Below are 18,620 nucleotides of genomic sequence, written 5' to 3' on the forward strand. Positions count from 1 at the left end.
CCTGTGCTGAGTGCACCAATTTATACTGCTTTCTATCCTTCTGAAACAGAAATAAAGACTGAAGTCTGTACACTAAATCTTAGAAAAGTACCAGCTTGTCAGCTGTATAGTAGATTTTTATATAGCATCAAATGATTTATTTCTCATTTTCATTTTTTGGCAGCACACAAATATTATTTGCAATTCAAACATTCCTTTTCATTGACATTAACTAGAATATATTTCACAAAGGTGCAAATAAAAATCCTTTTTATTTACAGGTTCTGGCATTCTCTCTTTTTCTTAACTACTGAATGCGAGCTTCAAAAACCGGTATGAATGCAGCCCCAATCTAAAGGCTTTTTTATGAGCTCATTCACCTTGACTCTCACTGGTTTTACTAAAAGGTCTTCCTTGGCACTATGCAGAGATTAATTCAGAGCCACATAGGTAAAGGAAAGACCTCCAACAAAGAGTCCAGGTCCCAAGATTTGAAAAGTCTGACAGCAGCACTGTTTCACCGTTTCCATCACATCAGTCAACAACTTACAGCGAAAATAGTTTGAGTCAAGGTGAATGAGCTTATAAAAAAGGCTTTAGATTGGGGCATTGAACCACAAAGTGCCCTCTGCCCACCCCTGGAGCTGGAGGAGCAGTTACCTCACCAGGCTCCTTCCTCTCTACCCCCAAAGACGGTGGGTGGGAGTGAACATGCAGTACCCCTTGAAGATAAAGGAGTAGAAGAAAGATTACAGCCACCGCGCAACCCCCTCCCCACCCAAGATAACATCAAAGGAAGAGGAGGCCCTACAACCTTGGGTCCCTAGACTTCCAGTGCAGGAGATGCTAGCCAGGGTAGGGAAGAAAGCCCCAAGAAAGGGGATGAGCAATACTTGGGACACTCCAAACACTGTTCTGGAACATTCAGCTGCTAAGAACAGCACCAAAAGCTGGGACAATTTTTATTTGGGTCGCATATCCCTGCTGTGTACAAGGCCTCAGAATTCTCTTTAAATGTCACCAGTGGCCGCTTCTCCTTATATCTGGGAAAACACTGTTGCACAGAGAACGAATAACACAAAAAATATGGCCACTAACCACACCATTGCTAAATCATCCTTTTGCCTGGCATACTAATGGTTCCAGTTATCTGGGGAAGGTGGATGAGAGTAAATACTCTTTCCATTCTCTAACCAGGGACAGGAAAGGGGCAGAGCCAGAATACATAAGAACATAACATAAGAACGGCCATACTGGGTCAGACCAAAGGTTCATCTAGCCCAGTATCCTGTCTTCCGACAGTGGCCAGTGCCAGGTGCCCAGAGGGAATGAACAGAACAGGTAATCATCAAGTGATCCATCCCCTGTCGTTCATTCCTAGCTTCTGGCAAACAAAGGCTAGGGATACCATTCCTGCCCATCCTGGCTAATAGTCATCGATGGACCTATCCTCCATGAATTTATCTAGTTCTTTTTTGAACCCTGTTATGGTCTTGGCCTTCACAATGTCCTCTGGCAAGGAGTTCCACAGGTTGACTGTGCATTGTGTGAAGAAATACTTCCTTTTATTTGTTTTAAACCTGATGCCTATTAATTTCATTTGGTGACCCCTAGTTCTTGTGTTATGAGAAGTAGTAAACAACACTTCCTTATCTACTTTCTCTACATCAGTCTTGATTTTATAGACCTGAATCATAACTCCCTTAGCTGTCTCTTTTCCAAGCTGAAAAGTCCCAGTCTTATTAATCTCTCCTCATATGGAAGCCGTTCCATGCCCCTAATCATTTTTGTTGTTCTTTTCTGAACCTTTTCCAATTCCAATATATCTTTTTAGAGATGGGCCAACCACATCTGCACACAGTATTCAAGATGTGGGTGTGCCATGGATTTATAGAGAGGCAACATGATATTTTCTGTCCTATTATCTATCCCTTTCTTAATTATTCCCAGCATTCTGTTTGCTTTTTGACTGCTGCTGCACATTGAGTGGATGTTTTCAGAGAACTATCCACTATGACTCCAAGATCTCTTTCTTGAGTGGTAACAGCTAATTTAGACCCCATCATTTTATATGTATAGTTGGGATTATGCTTTCCAATGTGCATTACTTTGCATTTATCAACATTTAATTTCATCTGCCATTTTGTTGCCCAGTTACCCACTTTTGAGAGATCCTTTTGTAGCTCTTCACCATCTGCCTGGGTCTTAACTATCTTTAGTAATTTTGTATCTGCAAATTTTGCCACCTCACTTGTTTACCCCTTTTTCCAGATCATTTATGAATACGTTGAATAGGACTGGTCCCAGAACAGACCCGTGGGGGACACCATTATTTACCTCTCTCCATTCTGAAAACTGACCATTTCTACCTACCCTTTGTTTCCTATCTTTTAATTAGTTACCAATCCATGAGAGCACCTTCCCTTTTATCCCATGGCAGCTTACTTTGCATAAGAGCCTTTGGTGATGGACCTTGTCAAAGGCTTTCTGAAAATCTAAGTATACTATATCCACTGGATCCCCTTGGTCCACATGCTTGTTGACCCCCTCAAAGAATTCTAGTAGATTGGTGAGGCATGATTTCCCTTTACTAAAACAATGTTGACTCTTCCTCAACAAATTATGTTCATCTATATGTCTGACAATATTGTTCTTTATTATAGTTTCAACCAGTTTGCCCGGTACTGAAGTCAGGCTTATAGGCCTGTAATTGCCAGGATCACCTCTGGAGCCTTTTTAAAAAATTGGCATCATATTAGCTATCCTTCAGTCTCTGGTACAGAAGCGGATTTAAATGATAGATTACAGACTACAGTTAGTAGTTCTGCAATTTCACATTTGAGTTCCTTCAGAACTCTTGGATGAACACCATCTGGTCCTGGTGACTTATTGCTGTTTAATTTATCAGTTTGTTCCAAAACCAAAGGCTTCACTTCAGCAATCCTTGACTGGTGTATGGCTCATAGCAGGTAGTAGACAGCAGGCATAGTTGGAGCATTTTCAACAGGAAAGGCACAGTACTTGAAAACTGTGAGGAGGAGTGGCCGTGAAAGGAAAGGTGGGGTACTCTGGAAAGCCAGGAGCCAAGAAACAGCCATGATGAGCAAACGAGGTAACAAGCTCCTGTCTACTTTAATCTGTGATTACTGGCACTGACTTTTAGCACTAATACCCTGCTGCAGTAAACGATCACATCCGATACATGCAACTGTATCATTAACTGTTCTGTCCATTATTTGGCTTCCATTTTAGCTGCAGGCAAACACCATTTCCAGTTCTTATTTGGCTGCCTACTCAGTTATATTCAGTTTATCACACCTACTTTAAACAGTTGTTTGTTACATCAGCATAGGACAAGGGAGGGCAAACTATGGCCCGCGGGCCGGATCCGGCCCATCAGGGCTTTCAATCCGGTCCGTGGGATTGCCGGCCTCGTGGTGCAGCGGGGAACTGCAACCAATGGGAGCTTCGGGAGTGGTATCCCGCAGGCAAGGGCAGCGTGCGGTGGAGCCGCCTGCCCCACCCCACTTCCAGGAGCCACTGCCGGACATGTTGGCCACTTCTGGGAGTGGCGCAGGGCCAGGGCAGACAGGGAGCCTGCGTTAGCCCGGCTGCGCACCGCTGCCACCCCGGAGCCACTTGAGGTAAATGGCACCAGGCCGGAGCCCGCACCCCAAACCCCTCCTGCACCCCACACCCAAGTACCCTGCCCTGAGCCCCCTCCTGCACTCCACACCCCAACCCCCGCTGAGCCCCCCTCCTGCACCCTGAACCCCTCCTGCACCCCCTTCCTGCACACCACACCCACTCCCACACCCCGCACTCCCTCCCGCACCCCAATCCCCTGCCCCAGCCCTACATTCATGGCCCTGCATACAATTTCCACACCAAGATGTGGCCTTCGGGCCAAAAAGTTTGCCCACTCCTGGCATAAGAGCAGGATGGAAACTGATTTATAGACTAATACAATGGCCTCCCATGCTGATGGTATCTGCAAGATACCTGCCATTACTATCTCACAAATAGCAGTTCTAAACTACACATTTTAATCTCAAATGCATTTCACTCATTGTAGTTGGTGTGAAATGTTTTAATTATATTTAGACTGCTGCGTTGAACAAAATGCATGCAACTTTCTTTAAAAACCTTTTCAAATTAATCTATCTTCTTCTTGGGCATCTAGGACAATGGTATGTGACTGTCTCACAACTATTCAAGGATTTATCCTCACAATATTCTTGCGAGGCAGATAAGACTTATATCCATTTCATGGATGGAAAAAACAGAGGCACAGAACAGGGTCACACCAGGAATCTGTGGCAGAGGTGGGCACTGAACCCAGATTGCCTGAGTCGTGGTCCAATGATTTAATCACAAAACCAGATATCAACCCCTGGCATTTTGATGAATTATTTAGGAATTTTGTTTCGTTTTGCTAGGTGTCAAAATAATTTTGAAAAATATATGCAACAAAACAAATAAAATGTTTCAAAATGCATTATTCATTATTATCCAAAGTGCATGCATGATAAAGTATGGAATTTTGATATGTAGATTTAGAAATGTGTAAATATAACAAGAATAAAAATTTACAAAAAAAATACTTGCACACTTCCCAAATTGAAACACCTTACAGACTGGTGTAAAGGGACAAATTCAACTCTCAGTTATACTGCGTAAATCCAAAACTCTACTGCCTTCAATGGAGCGGCACTGGATTCACACTGTTTAACTGAGACCAGTGTGTAGCCCAGATATAATGATGAGCAATTAAAATAATGCTATATTCTAATTTGGAAGCAGTACAGCCTTTATATTTGTCAATAGCAATTAGCTGATGCTGCACTACTACACATGAATTTGAAGTAGATATAGCAAAGAGATTCCATTTACTTTCCCTTTCCCCACAACAAACCTGGCATGTCGGATAGAAGCAATTGCACTACTAAATTCACTGTCAATGCTTCTACAGTTGTAGAACTCCTCATAGGCTGGCCTGGAAGAGCCTTGGTATTCAATGCGGCTGATGCGACATATCCCCACAATCAGAATGATCAGCATAAGGACAAATGCGACACAGAGGGCTCCAATTATGATGTAGAGGGAATGACGAGGCATGTTTGTTAGACTCTCTGCCATGTGCCCAGACTTCCACTGCAGATCTGGCAATAATACATAAATAAATACAAAAACAAAATTATTATTTTATTTCCTTCCTGCTGAATAGAAATTGAGTGCATTCATTTCCAACATTTCTATATAGACTTCTGTTGTTAAAGATATTCGACTTTAAAGTTATATTTTCCATTTGAGGGTCAGCCATGGACATAGCTGTTTTTAACATGCTGTAAATACCAGTATCACAAAATCTGAAAGAGAGTTTTGATTTTGATTGGCCATGTAACTGCTGATTGATGATCATCGGTTGCAATGGATACAAGAGCAGGGTTCTAATTACCAGCTCTGCCACTGATTTGCTCTATAACCTTGAGCAAATCACTTAACCTCTCTGTACCTCCATTTTCCCATCTATACTTTCATAGTTTATTTATAGCTTTCAAAGTCAGAAGGGAGCATTACATCTTCTAGTTTGTTCTCCTGTATAAAACAAAGGTCACAGAATTCCACACAGCTACCCTGGCACTGAGCCTAATAACTTGTGTTTGACTGAATCATGTCTTCCAGAAAGGCATCCAGTCTTGATCTGAAGACTTCAAGAGATAGAGAATCCACCACTTCCCTTGGTAGTTTGTCCAATGATTTATCACTCTCCCTGTTAAAAATTGATGCCTGATTTCAAATTTGAATTTGTCTGTCTTTAACTTCTGGTCACTGCTGCTTCTTCTGCCTTTCTCGGCTAAATTAAAGCCCTTTAATACGTGATATTTTCTCCTTGTGAATGTACTTCTACACCATAATCAAATCACCTCTCAAACAGATTGAGTTCCTGTAAGTCTTTTGCTGTAAGGCATTTTCTCTAGCTCTTGAATAATTTGTGTGGCTCTTTTCTGCATCCTCATAAATTTTTCAACAGCTGTTTAAAAAAATGTGGACACCAGAGCTGTATCCAGTATTGGTGTCATCAATGCTATATACAAAGGTAAAATCACCTCTCTATTTCTATTCACTATTCCCCTTGTTTATACATCCAAAGATTGCATTTGCCCTTTTTGCCACATCAGTTCATGGGGGGGAGACGCATATTGAGTTGCTTGTCCACTATGACCCCTAAAATCCTTTTCAGAGTCACTGTTTTCCAGGATACAGTTCCCCATTCTGTAGGTGTGACTTGCACTCTTAGATTTATGACCTTGCATGTGATTGTATCAAAATACATCTTGTTTAAATGGGTCCAGCTTGCCAGATCACTCTATATGACTTGCCCTGTCCTCATCATTATTTACCATTCTGCCAACATTTGTCTCATCAGCAAGTATTATCAGCAGTGATTTATATTTAATACCAGATCATGCTCCAGATCTTCTTGGAATCAGAGAATTGTAGGATCGGAAGGGACCTCAAGAGCCCCTGTGCTCAAGGCAGGACTAAGTATTATCTAGACCATCTCTGACAGGTGTTTGTCTAACCTGCCCTAAAAAATCTTTAGTGACAGAGATGCCACAAAAATCTCCAATGATAGAGATTCTCACTCAAGAGCTGTGAGACACTCACTTTTATGTAGCACTTTAAAACCGACAGTTGTTACTATTACTTCACTTGCAAAAAAAAAAAAGAAAAAAAGAATCACCCTTGGACACAATTAAATAATTTAAAGGACTCCTGTAGGGCAAAACAGCTGCAAAAGAGGTTCCTGGTAAAAGAGGTTCCTGTGTGGAGTAACTTTCTCATTGACTTGCGAGCATATATCTCAAAGGGTTTGCAAAATATTAAAGACTGACTATTAAACTATTAAGTCATTCAAGCAGTGCAATATACAGCTATAAGTAAGTAGACTGTACTTGATTACAGGCAATCCAAGTCCTGAGCTTCCCATACTTTCTACCCAAGGAAATAAAAAAAGAACAGTTCTTAAATCTCGGATACACATCCCGGGAGATTACAGTTGTCTGCCTTGATAAAATAAGCAGGCTTCACTTGAAAAGAAAGCATTTCAGTACTCTCTGTGTGAGATCCAGATAAGGAGATAGCATAGCCCTGGTGTATGCTCACATTTGACTGATGCCTTTTAACACAAGCCTATTATTTTTGCATCAAAATATTTCCACTTCATTTCAGCTATTTAATCATCAGGAAAATCACATAAACATGACTGAGTCTCTGCATGTTTTATGTTGGGTGATTGGGCTCTAAATAAATAGATTTTGTTTTATAATACAGTCAAAGATTCATTTAGGGCCAGACTGTTCCTAACCCTTACAGGAGGTACATGACGATGGGGAGGTGGAAGGATTCACCACAATTGCAGTCCTTGTGCTCAAGGGGGAAAACTGCTCCCTTCCTTACTCCCCTGGGGTGCATGGTGCCCCAAAGGGATAAGGAGGTGAGATCCTGGCTTTAACCCCCTACACTTACAGAACAAGCTGATCACATTGCAGGGAGCACCCTGGACCTAATAAAGGGGTTGCAGTACTGAGCATGCATAGGCTTGTTTGTATTTGCTTTTGCACAGAACCCTGAAATTCTGATCAATCTGAACCACAAAGCATTTAATGATTTAATGTTTTTAAGGATTTAATATTGTCATGTTCTCTGCTTGCTAGTGAATGAAATGGCCCAGCTGTGTGGAGTTTATTTCAATTTTGGAAGAGCCGCTGTTTTCGCCCATAGCACATCTATCAGACACGCTGTTCTGTTGGAAAATACACTCGGCCAAATTCAGACCTAATGTCAGCAGATACATTTCCACTGGAGGCATGGAAAACCTGATTCTGGCCCACTGTCTTCAATCTCTGGATAAGGATGTGAGGAATTTCTTCTGTTCTTTTTCCATAGATAAAATCCAAAAGATGCATGGCACATATTCCATAGCTTAAGAAGAAAGTAGTGGTGACTCAAATTTATGATCTTCTCAGTTGCCACAGCAACCATGATAAGATTCAGTAAGATTGTAGATTATGACATATACATATATACTCCTAGGATTATCCTGTAAATGATTTTCTCTGAGTAATACTACCGTTTAACTTTCCTTGCTGATTATATTATCAATATCTGTAGAGTCTGAAAAGATATTAGTGCTGAAAGATAACGTGCAGGCACTAAGTGGTTTATAAACGGGCAATTTTATACATAGTTGCAAACTTAAATCTTACGTTATCCTCATTGGCCAAGAGTATTTCATTTTAGTGGGAAATTTTTTCTCTTGTGTAACTCAGGTTGGTTGCAGTGTCCCTCTAGGATTTATTTTTAATTCCATTGTTTTTCAGTAGACATTGCTGTCACTGGGAAAGACCACAAAATGATATAATAAATGTGGGGTTTCATTGGCAGGCAAATTATTTCATGCTGAATAGACAGTCTGGAGAATATTTGGAAGGTAGTTAAAGAATACAGTTTAACAGGTAGTTGAAGAGCCTTAACCCTGAAATAGCTGTAAAAACAATAACCCCAGTGAAATAGATAGTTGGATCAGTTGTGAAAAAGCTGCACAGGATGTGGAGCTGCCAGTTATAGACAGACAGTTTCTCTGCAAAGGCATGAAGTAATGCACAATCTCACCAGCCTCCTTTCTGACTAAAGCAGATCATCATAAAAGGCAAGGTTGGCTCAGTTTAGGAATGTGGCTGAGTTACACCACCACACTCCATCTCCTGTGAAAGTCTGGAACTCAATTTCATCACACGTTTGAGTCAGTCGGGTCAGGAGGGTAAATCAATCACATGAAGCTAGCCCTTCAATGGTGAATTTAATTTCCAGTGCGTCAGTATATGGAAACTCCTGAAGCTGTCTGATGGATGGTCTGCATGGCTTTGACAATGAGGTATACACTGCTGAAATGGAGGCAGGTTAGTTGAGATATGAAATCAATGGGCCAAATTGAGACAATTCACAATAGGATCAACTCCAGTCAAGTCCACTGAGGCCTGGTCTACACTAGAAAATTAGGTTGGTTTAATTACACTGGTCAGGGGTATGAAAAATCCACACTCCTGAGCAGCATAATTAAGCCAACCTAAGTCCCCGTGTAGACAGCACTAGGTCAATGGAAAAATTCTTCCATTATCCCTGCTACCACCTCTCAGAGAGGTGGATTATCTATGCAGACAGTGTAGGTAGTGTCTATCCTGAATCACTGCAATGATGCCACTGTAGTGTTTTAAATGTACACAAGTCCTGAGTCATGTCCATTTATACCAGGTTTGAATATGGCCCTTTTCTTTTGTAGGCATACTAAGAATTGCACTTGGCCTCTAACCATTTAGTCATGACAACGCAAAGACAGAGAAGGGAGTTCCCTGAGGTACACGGCTCTTTTGAAAAGTCTATTGAAGATCAAGTGTTTTCAATCCTATTCTGAAAAAAGATTTCTTCAGAAATCCATCCAGATTTATCTTGGTAATCCTTTATACACAAGCTGAAATCCTGGCTCTTTTTTTTTTTTTTTTTTTTAAGTTTTAAATGTTTTTAAGGTTTAAGTTTAATTCTGTAGATTTACAACAAGTGCTGAACTTTTTTGGTTTGTATTATAATTATGTTTGAGTGTTGTAAAGTGCCACGGTTAGATTTTCTAGGCAAGTGCCCTATAAATGACATGTTATTTGCAGAGGCAAGGTGGGTGAGGTAATATCTTTTATTGGACCAATTGCTGTTAGTAAAAGACATGAGCTTTCAAACTTACAAGAGCTCTTCTTCAGGTCTGGGAAAGGTACTCAGAGTGTCACAGCTAAATACAAGATGGAACAGATAGTTTAGCATGAGGCGCTAACATGTTGTAAGAGGCCATATCTCTGCAGTCACAGGACAAAGGATGGTTAGTGTTATAGATTGTTGCAATGAGCCACAAATCCAGTGTCTTCATTGATTTTTAGTGTCTAACAAAGTTACAAATTTAAGCTCCCAGGCTCATCTCTTGAAGGTGGTATACAAGTTTTCTTTGAGCACAAGGACTAAGAGGTTAGACACGGAGTGATCTTTTTGTGAAAAATGTTTGCCTGCCGCCGATAGGGTGTTTTTATGTTTTGTAATTTTTCTGTGGGAGTTTATTTGAGAGTGTAGTGATTATCTTGTTTCACCCACGTAGTTGCTACAGAGGCATTTAGTGCACTGGATGAGGTACACCACATGTTGTGATGGGCATGTGTAGGACCCAGGGATCTTAAAAGGTGTGTTGTGGGGAGTATTTATCACTAACAGTGGAGAAAGATGCAAAACCTGCAGACTGTTGTTATGGCTTGGTGTTGGTGGGTCCTGGTCAGTGGGGAGCTTGCTTCCGACAATGGACTTGGCAAGCTTGGAGGAGTTGTTTGAAGACCAGAAGAGGGGTTTACAATACCTAATAGTATAAAACTATTTTCTAAACATTAACATGGCAAGTAAATAGCTATAGGCTCCTGATTGCAGCATCAGCAGGTGATATTATCCAAGTCATTAACACTCAGATGGCTATAGGGCCACCACTGGTGAGAATGGGGTGGGAGACAGACATGGCTATTGGCTGAGGCCCTGTCATGTGACTATGAAACACACTAACACGGTAAGTCTGACTATACAGCAGTAGTAAGCTTCATCAGTGCCTGTAGCTGCTATAGAAGAGATCCAATGAGAGGTTACTGCTGGTGAAGGCGATGCTTAAGGAAGCCAGGGATATAATGTGAAGATCAGTCCTCGACAATCCAGGACACAACTGGGGTGAAATGCGCAACTCATTGAAAGGCAATGACAAAACTCCCATTGATTTCCATGTCTGAGTGCAAGCAGGGTTAAGCCGCGAGACAGATAGTTCTCCCCACTGAGCAGAATGAGGTCTGTGTGCACCTGAGCCCTTACTTACAAATTTACAAATGGCTAAATGAGTAGAGTGGATGTCTTAGAGTCATGGGCTTAAGCATGAATCTCGTCTTGAAAATCAGGCACATAGTGTATGTCTACACTGCAAAAAAGGTGTGTTCTTAACTCGGATCTAGTGAAGATAGCAGTGAAGACACACCAACTGTGCTTTTAACTTGGATTAGCACCTCAAGTAAAAGCCTATAGAAGAGCCCGGGTTGAACTCAAGCTACTAATGTAAGTTAAAAGCTGAGTTGCTGTGTCTTCACTGCTATTTTAACCTGAGTTATGTACCCTGAGTTAAGAATACATCGTTTTTGCTGTGTAGATGTACCCTTAGCAATAAATTCCCCTCACAAGCTTTACTCCTCTGATCAGGCAGGAGTAATTTTTCAGATGTGCAGCAGAGGAAGCTTCCTTTGCTCTCTGTCCTGCTCATCACTTTTCCCCTTGTGCTTATACATGCAGGACTCTACTGAGGACCAAGCCCTCAGTGGATCTAGAAGTCTGGATACAAAGAAGATCCCTGAACAGATGCTGCTAATTTCATAGCTCAGCTTTGCAGTGCCCAGTAAGTGCATAGCTCTGCCTGTCTTCCTTTTATATGTTTTCATTCCATTCCATAATAGTAATGCAATTATTATATCCAGGTACTCCAGGGAATGCATTTCTAGAGGATTATTGCACGTCTCAAGGAACTAAAATCATTTTTCTGTCAGCCCACTGCCTACCACATAAGTAAGCTGCAGTCACTCAGAATGACATTGCCTTACTGATTAAGTAGATGTGCCCGGTTCAGGTATCACTATGCCTGAGCAGGCTTCACAGACCTATTGAAGGCTCATCTTTGGCTCGCAGAAGCAACTCTATAAGAGGAGTTGTAGAAGGCACTGCACCTAAGAGCTCCCCAGACTGCAGCACACAGGCAGCATGCACTGTCTGCAAATCAAAGGTGAGACACACAATGGATTCACTGTCTTGGGAGCGGCCAGCAGTGCTATCCAGAAGCAAAAATCAAGGGATTGCAATAGATCCTGCAAAGGACCCAAGATGGCAAGGAAAACTTTGCACAGGGACTAGGCATAATTTAGCCCTTGAAGTGGTTGATATCATCAACACTGTGCCTTTAGTGGTTTGTATTTGTGCTGTCCTATGATTGATCAATTAAACTGAATTCACAAACAACAAATGCATAGATTTAGGCCTTAATCTAGCAAATGCTTGCACAATAAAAAGTATGGAGTGGTTGCGCTCTGACAGAAGGGTGAGCAGAGGTGACATGTGAGAAGAAGTAAGGTTGAGCTTTAGGCACTGTCTGCAAATCAGTCTCAAGAGCATAGGATTCAAAAAGGAAAGGTTTGGGTGGAGAGTGGGCATATCTTAGGATACATTGTCCCAAAATATGATCCCTCTATTATAAAGGAGCTTAACTACACATGTACTTCTTTGGCTTTACTCCAGCTGTTATGTAGGAGTAACTTTGTGACATTCTGCCATGTTCTCACTAATGCAGGATGGGATTCTCCTGAGTATCTCCTGTTCATTACTTTTTATCTTGCACTTATTCATGCAACAGCCTGCAACTGCACTGGGCAGCTTCAAACCCTTAAATCAATCTGAGTAACTATCTAATATTTGGAGGGGATCCTTCACTGTAGTACGTGAACAGTGAAATGGTCAAATATACCATTAGGCTTCCCAGTAAAGGAGACACAACTGCTGTCAAAGACCAAAAACAAGGCCTCAGTGAAGCATAAACATAGGGCCTGCTTTTTAGAAGTGCTGTTCATCTGCAGCTCCAGCTGAAGTCAATGGGAGTCTCTGAAACCAGGCCCACAAGCTTTACATTTACCAAGTTAAGGTATAATCACAATTGTGAAATTAAACTTTGTGATCACTGGGTGCACCAGCCAAAATGTTCAGAAGTGGCCACCAATTTTAGGTGCCCGCCTTGAGACACTTCGGGTCCAATTTAGAGAGGTGCTGAGCACCAACAGCTCACACTGACTTATGCTGGAGTTATGGGTGCTCAGCATTTCTGAAAATCAGGCCTATGGTGTCTCAAACTTGAACACCCAGAAACAGAAGCACCTAAAAATCAGTGGACACTTTAGAAAGTTTGGCCTAAAAGACTAATTCCAGGATTTTATAAAACTTTACTACATTATCATTCTTTTTAGAGTGCATTTTCCTTTATTCTGTGCATACTGAGGTATTGTTTAAGAACTGCCTACGATTCTTTTAGTATAATTTTGGTCCATTATTAGAAATTTCCAGGACAATGACCTATACATATATCAAAAGGCTATTAAAAGCAACACAAACAATCCTCATAACACTTACGTATTTCACAATTTGCTCCAACCCAGCCGTGTGGACAATGGCACGTATAACCATTGGGTTGGTCTATGCAAGTCCCAGCATGATGACACGGATTGCTGTCACAGTCATTTATATCAAATTCACACTCTTCACCTTAAAGTAAAAGAGAAAGATGCTTGTAGATGTATCATGTATCAAGCCAGTTGTGTCATTTCAGTCATTAAAACCAAAAGTTAGCTAGATTCACAATGATGTCATTAATACTAGTTATTTCATTCTCACATATCAAACATTTATTGAAAGAATAAAGACCACCTTTGTGACATTTTTCTGTTGAATTAGCTGAACACCTATAATTTTCTTCGGTGAAATAATATTTTGCAGTTATATATCACTTTCTGTCTCAGAATCTCAACATGCTTTTACAACTGTCAAAGAACTAGGTCTCAGATACCACTAACTGACTTCACTACGTTCACCCGCCTTCCCAGCCTTTACTTGAAACACAAGACTATCCTTCTTCCCCAGTCAAATATGATAGAACAGTTTATCACATATTATCCCATGTGCTCTTCTAGTCAGTACACTAAGGCCAGTTAATACAATCAATTCATTAGCTATTAAGGGCTACCATAAAGTGGAAGACTCCAGTCCTATTTAACTTTGTGGAAGTACCACACAGGATCAGGCCCTAAATAATATTCTCCTGTTAATCTAACAGAAAGCAGCATATGATATAAAACAATAAGTATTTGTTTATATATTACTGACAAATTGACAATTATCTTTTACATAATTGACTGAACATCAAGACAGATGTAAATTAGCTTAAAAGCAGTGTGTTTGGATTATGACAATCATATTAATTTGAAAATGAGGCAAAATGACTAAATTGGCTGCATACCTTTGCTCTGAATGTGCAAATTGATGAATATAAGCACTTCAGAGCTTACAACATATACATATTATCTGACAAAATGAACTCCTTCTTTAGCTCCCAATAATAGTTCAAGGTAGACAGATTTGCCATTTTCAATACCATCCAATTAGTATATTTGCTTTCCTGGGCATTTTCAAACTGTTATTTTTAAAATCTAGTCTCAAACAGATGTGAAGGCCAACGGCATATTGGGCTGTATTAGTAGGAGCATTGCCAGCAGATCGAGGGAAGTGATTATTCCCCTCTATTCAGCAGTGGTTAGGCCACACCTGGAATATTGTGTCCAGTTTTGGTCCCCCCACTACAGAAGGGATGTGGACAAATTGGAGAGATTCCAGCGGAGGGCAACGAAAATGATTAGGGGGCTGGGGCACATGACTTACGAGGAGAGGCTGAGGGAACTAGGCTTGTTTAGTCTGCAGAAGAGAAGAGTGAGGGGCGGATTTGAGAACAGCCTTCAACTACCTGAAGGGGGGGGTCCAAAGAGGATGGAGCTAGGCTGTTCTCAGTGGTAGCAGATGACAGAACAAGAAGCAATGGTCTCAAGTTGCAGTGGGGGAGGTCTAGGTTTGATATTAGGAAACACCATTTCACTAGGAGGGTGGTAAAGCACTGGAATGGGTTACCTAGGGAGGTGGTGGAATCTCCATCCTTAGACGTTTTTAAGGCCTGACTTGACAAAACCCTGGCTGGGACGATTTAGTTGGTGTTGGTCCTGCTTTGAGCAGGGGATTGGACTAGATGACCTCCTGAGGTCTCTTCCAACCCTAATATTCTATGATTCTATGTTACACATAATGTTGAACAGCTGTTTACCTTAGTGAATTCTCTAGTAGCAGCTACATTTTGCTGCTAAATTTTTAAAGCTAAACCAATTCTATGCAATATTAACAACTTTCAGTCTTTCAAGGTTGATTATAACCCAGCAATGTCCAAATTAATTAGTTTCCTGGAATAAATATAATCCTTTAGGTCTGTGTAGAAGACTTGGAGTTGATTGCCTATTAAGTAGACCATTTGTAAAACTGTCTCTTTATTAATTGGGCAATCAGTTTCTGGGGAAAAGAGACTGCAATATAAAACTACTACAAACTACAGAACTGTGCAATAAATTTACCACAGCTCTGCATATAAGAACTAATAAGTGCAAAGACATTTTTAAAGGTTTAGAACCAAAGTCAGCCCTTGGATGTATACAATACACATGGCTCCCATTTATTTTTCTAGGACTTGCAAGATTATCTTTAGAACACATCATTACCATTCCTTAGTTGTCCAAGGAGGTCACTCTTGTGCTTTCTCCAGGAGCTAAATACACCGCCTCTGTAACATTCCAGCCCATTCCAAGCTATGAAGCTAAAGATCAGTGGCCAAATTCTGCAGTGACTTACACCCTGTGCAACCTTCCCTGAAGTCAATGGACTACATCCTGCTCTCTCACGCTGGTGTAAGACAGAAGAATTTGATATAATGAGGTTATAAGCACAGAACTGGGCTACAAGACGGTGCAGGACTCCAGTCTTCTCCATGACAATGCATCCCAAGTAGACCAACAGATCACCTGCCTCTCTTCCAATCTATAATGGAGATGGTGGAAGAGCACAGTGCTCCTCCACAGTGCTTCTTAGTTATAAGATGTCCCTTTGCTGGAAACTATGGGAACAATAATGGAAACCTTAGTAATGAATGGGGAGGTTGCCACCAGGGTGAGGTCAGTAGTACTAGACAGATAACAGTGGCTAGTGTTGGGCCCATGTTTTGAAGACTCAGCTTGTGGCAGCTATTTTCTGCTTCCCCATTAGTTCAGTGCCTACTCTGAACGCCTACAGGTCTCGTTTCTAGGTCTGCAGCTTTTCTACGTGTTTGTTAAAGTATATACAATAGATCAGGGGTGGCCAACCTGAGCCTGAGAAGGAGCTAGAATTTACCAATGTACATTGCCAAAGAGCCACAGTAATACATCAGCAGCCCCGCATCAGCTCCCCACCACCCTGCTCCCAGCATCTCCCACCCACCGGCAGCCCCGCCAATCAGCGCCTCCCCATCCCTCCCTGCACCTCCAGATCAGCTGTTTCACGGCATCCAGGAGGCTCTGGGGAGGAGGGGGAGGAGCGAGGACATGGCAGGCTCAGGGGAGGGGGTGAGAAGGGGTGGAGTAGGGGCAAGGCCTGTGACAGAGCCAGGGGTTGAGCAGTGAGCACCCCCCGGCACATTGGAAAGTTGGCACTTGTAGCTCCAGATCCAGAGTCTGTGCTTATACAAGGAGCCGCATATTAACTTCTGAAGAGCCGCATGTGGCTCCGGAGTCACAGGGTGGCCACCCCTGCAATAGATGGTCTTGCATTTAAAAACATCAAATAAAGAGTAGGTCATTAAAAACAGATCTGAAGGAGAAACCATAAGAGGTTTCAAAACTTCATACCTATTATTTAAATATCCCAGTCCAGCATCAAAAATCTTTTAACAGCATGTTCTCAAATGTCATTAGACTATAAAAATGTAACTGATTTTAAGCCATAACAACTTCCACGGAAAGGAAAAAAACAATTTGATACAGCTGTGCTATGAAAAACAAAGTTAGGATTGACAATATACAGCAATATTAATCATCTTAATATACGATAGGCACGCATGTCCAATGGAAATGGGCTATTAGATGAAAAAGAACATGAGTCAATGGACATCATGCCCTGAGATTGTTAGGTTCTCAGCTGAAAGGAAACCTGTTAGCAAAAATGGTTAATGAAGTTATAAGTCAATTAGGAATTATTTGTGTTTGGCACAAAAGACAGTGAGCACCTGATGCCAAGTAACAACATTTAGTATTTGTATTTCTACAGTGTTATACAGACATTTTATCAGGACAGCTTCAAACAACATTTAAATCATCATACAATCATTTGATGTGAATTTAACTACTGAGAAAGGTTGAGTCAAGGGCCAGGTTTTCTTTTCCCACTTATCCAGGAATAACTCTACTGACATCAGTTAAATTATACATAAAACTAGTCTGAGGAGAGAATCAGGCCAAAAAGCCCGTGGTTTTGCAATGTTTTAATATGAATTTCAAATATCAGTAATACTGAGAATAATGAAGTATTGGCTAAAATATTATATGGTAGATGATAGCATTTTGTTGTCAGGAAATACTAGCACATTTTATGAGAACTGAATTTTTTAGATATTTCATTGCAATAGCTAAACTTTTACCTCTATTGCTCAACTTCATTTCCTAAAAAGCCCAAAGCATACATCTTTACTTAAAACTTTTAACATGAGATTTTATTAAAGGGACACCATTATGGGAATTGTAACAAGTGTGTTTTGAATGATTAATTTATCATTTTTACACCACTTTGAATTGCCTCACGGTATATGATTTCATAAATTTCCTCTCATGCTTTTTTCTTTAATGTAGCATGTCTCAAAGAAGCACCTAATTAGAATATCGATCACTTTTATACTACTTACAAGCACTACACCTTCTGGGTAACACCAAACATAAAATAGATTTATTTACACTAGCATTTACAAGCATTAACCAATTGCAACTCAGTCACATCAGTGTAAAGCTGAAATTGACTGAAATAGAGTTATTCTGGAGAGTACCTCAGAGGTGAATGTGGCCCTATGTATAAAAAGAATATGAGGACCAATATTAAATAACTTCAATACTCAAACTTTACCATAGCATCAGTAATAAAAAAGAGAGAAATTAATTCTCTTATCAATAGGTGCCTGTATCATTAGTAACTCAGACCTTCCAGCAGTTCATAGTTTCATAGATTCCAAGATCAGATCATCTAAGTCTGACCTCTTGTATGACACAGGCCATAGAACTTCCCCCAAATAATTAGATAAACATCCAATCTTGATTTAAAAATTGTCAGTGTTGGAGAATAGATTGAGCTCTGAGTCTATCACTACAAAGCATGTTTTCTCATGTTTAATCATTCTCATGGCTCTTCTCTGGGCCCTCTCCAATTTATCAACCTCCTTCTTGAACTATGGGCACCAGAACGGGACACAGTAGTGCCACAGCAGCTGCACCAATGCCAAATATAGAGGTAAAATTATTTCTCTATTCCTAGTTGAGATTCCCTGGTTTACGCATCTCAGCATCGCATTAGCTCTTTTGACTACAGTGTCATATTGGGAGCTCATGTTCAGCTCATTGTCCACCACAACCTCCAAAACATCTTGATAGTCACTGCTTCCCAGGATAGAATCCTCCATTCTGTAAAGTATGGCCTACATTCTTTGTTCCTAGATGTATACATTCACATTTAGCCGTATTAAAATGCACATTTGTTTGTGCCCAGTTTATCAAGCGATCCCAGTGACCTGTCCTCTTCATTATTTACCATTCCCCCAATTTTTGTCTCATCTGCCAACTTTATCAGTGATGACTTTATGTTTTCCACCAGGTCAC

General features: G+C 40.9%; 1 protein-coding gene across 1 annotated transcript in view; it reads right to left on the reverse strand.

Annotated features, from left to right (window-relative positions):
- DNER (delta/notch like EGF repeat containing) overlaps window positions 1–18,620 on the reverse strand; it is a 133,762-nt gene that overhangs the window by 9,729 nt on the left and 105,413 nt on the right. The window contains exons 8-9 of the mRNA XM_024210846.2: window positions 13,270–13,401; window positions 4,895–5,141 (exon numbers count right to left, since the gene is read on the reverse strand). Of these exons, the coding sequence (XP_024066614.1) occupies window positions 4,895–5,141; window positions 13,270–13,401 (379 nt within the window). The remainder of the gene's footprint in view (window positions 1–4,894; window positions 5,142–13,269; window positions 13,402–18,620) is intronic.

Source organism: Terrapene carolina, unplaced genomic scaffold (assembly GCF_002925995.2).
Source record: "Terrapene carolina triunguis isolate 2854851 unplaced genomic scaffold, T_m_triunguis-2.0 Scaffold88, whole genome shotgun sequence".
Lineage (NCBI taxonomy): Eukaryota > Metazoa > Chordata > Testudines > Emydidae > Terrapene > Terrapene triunguis.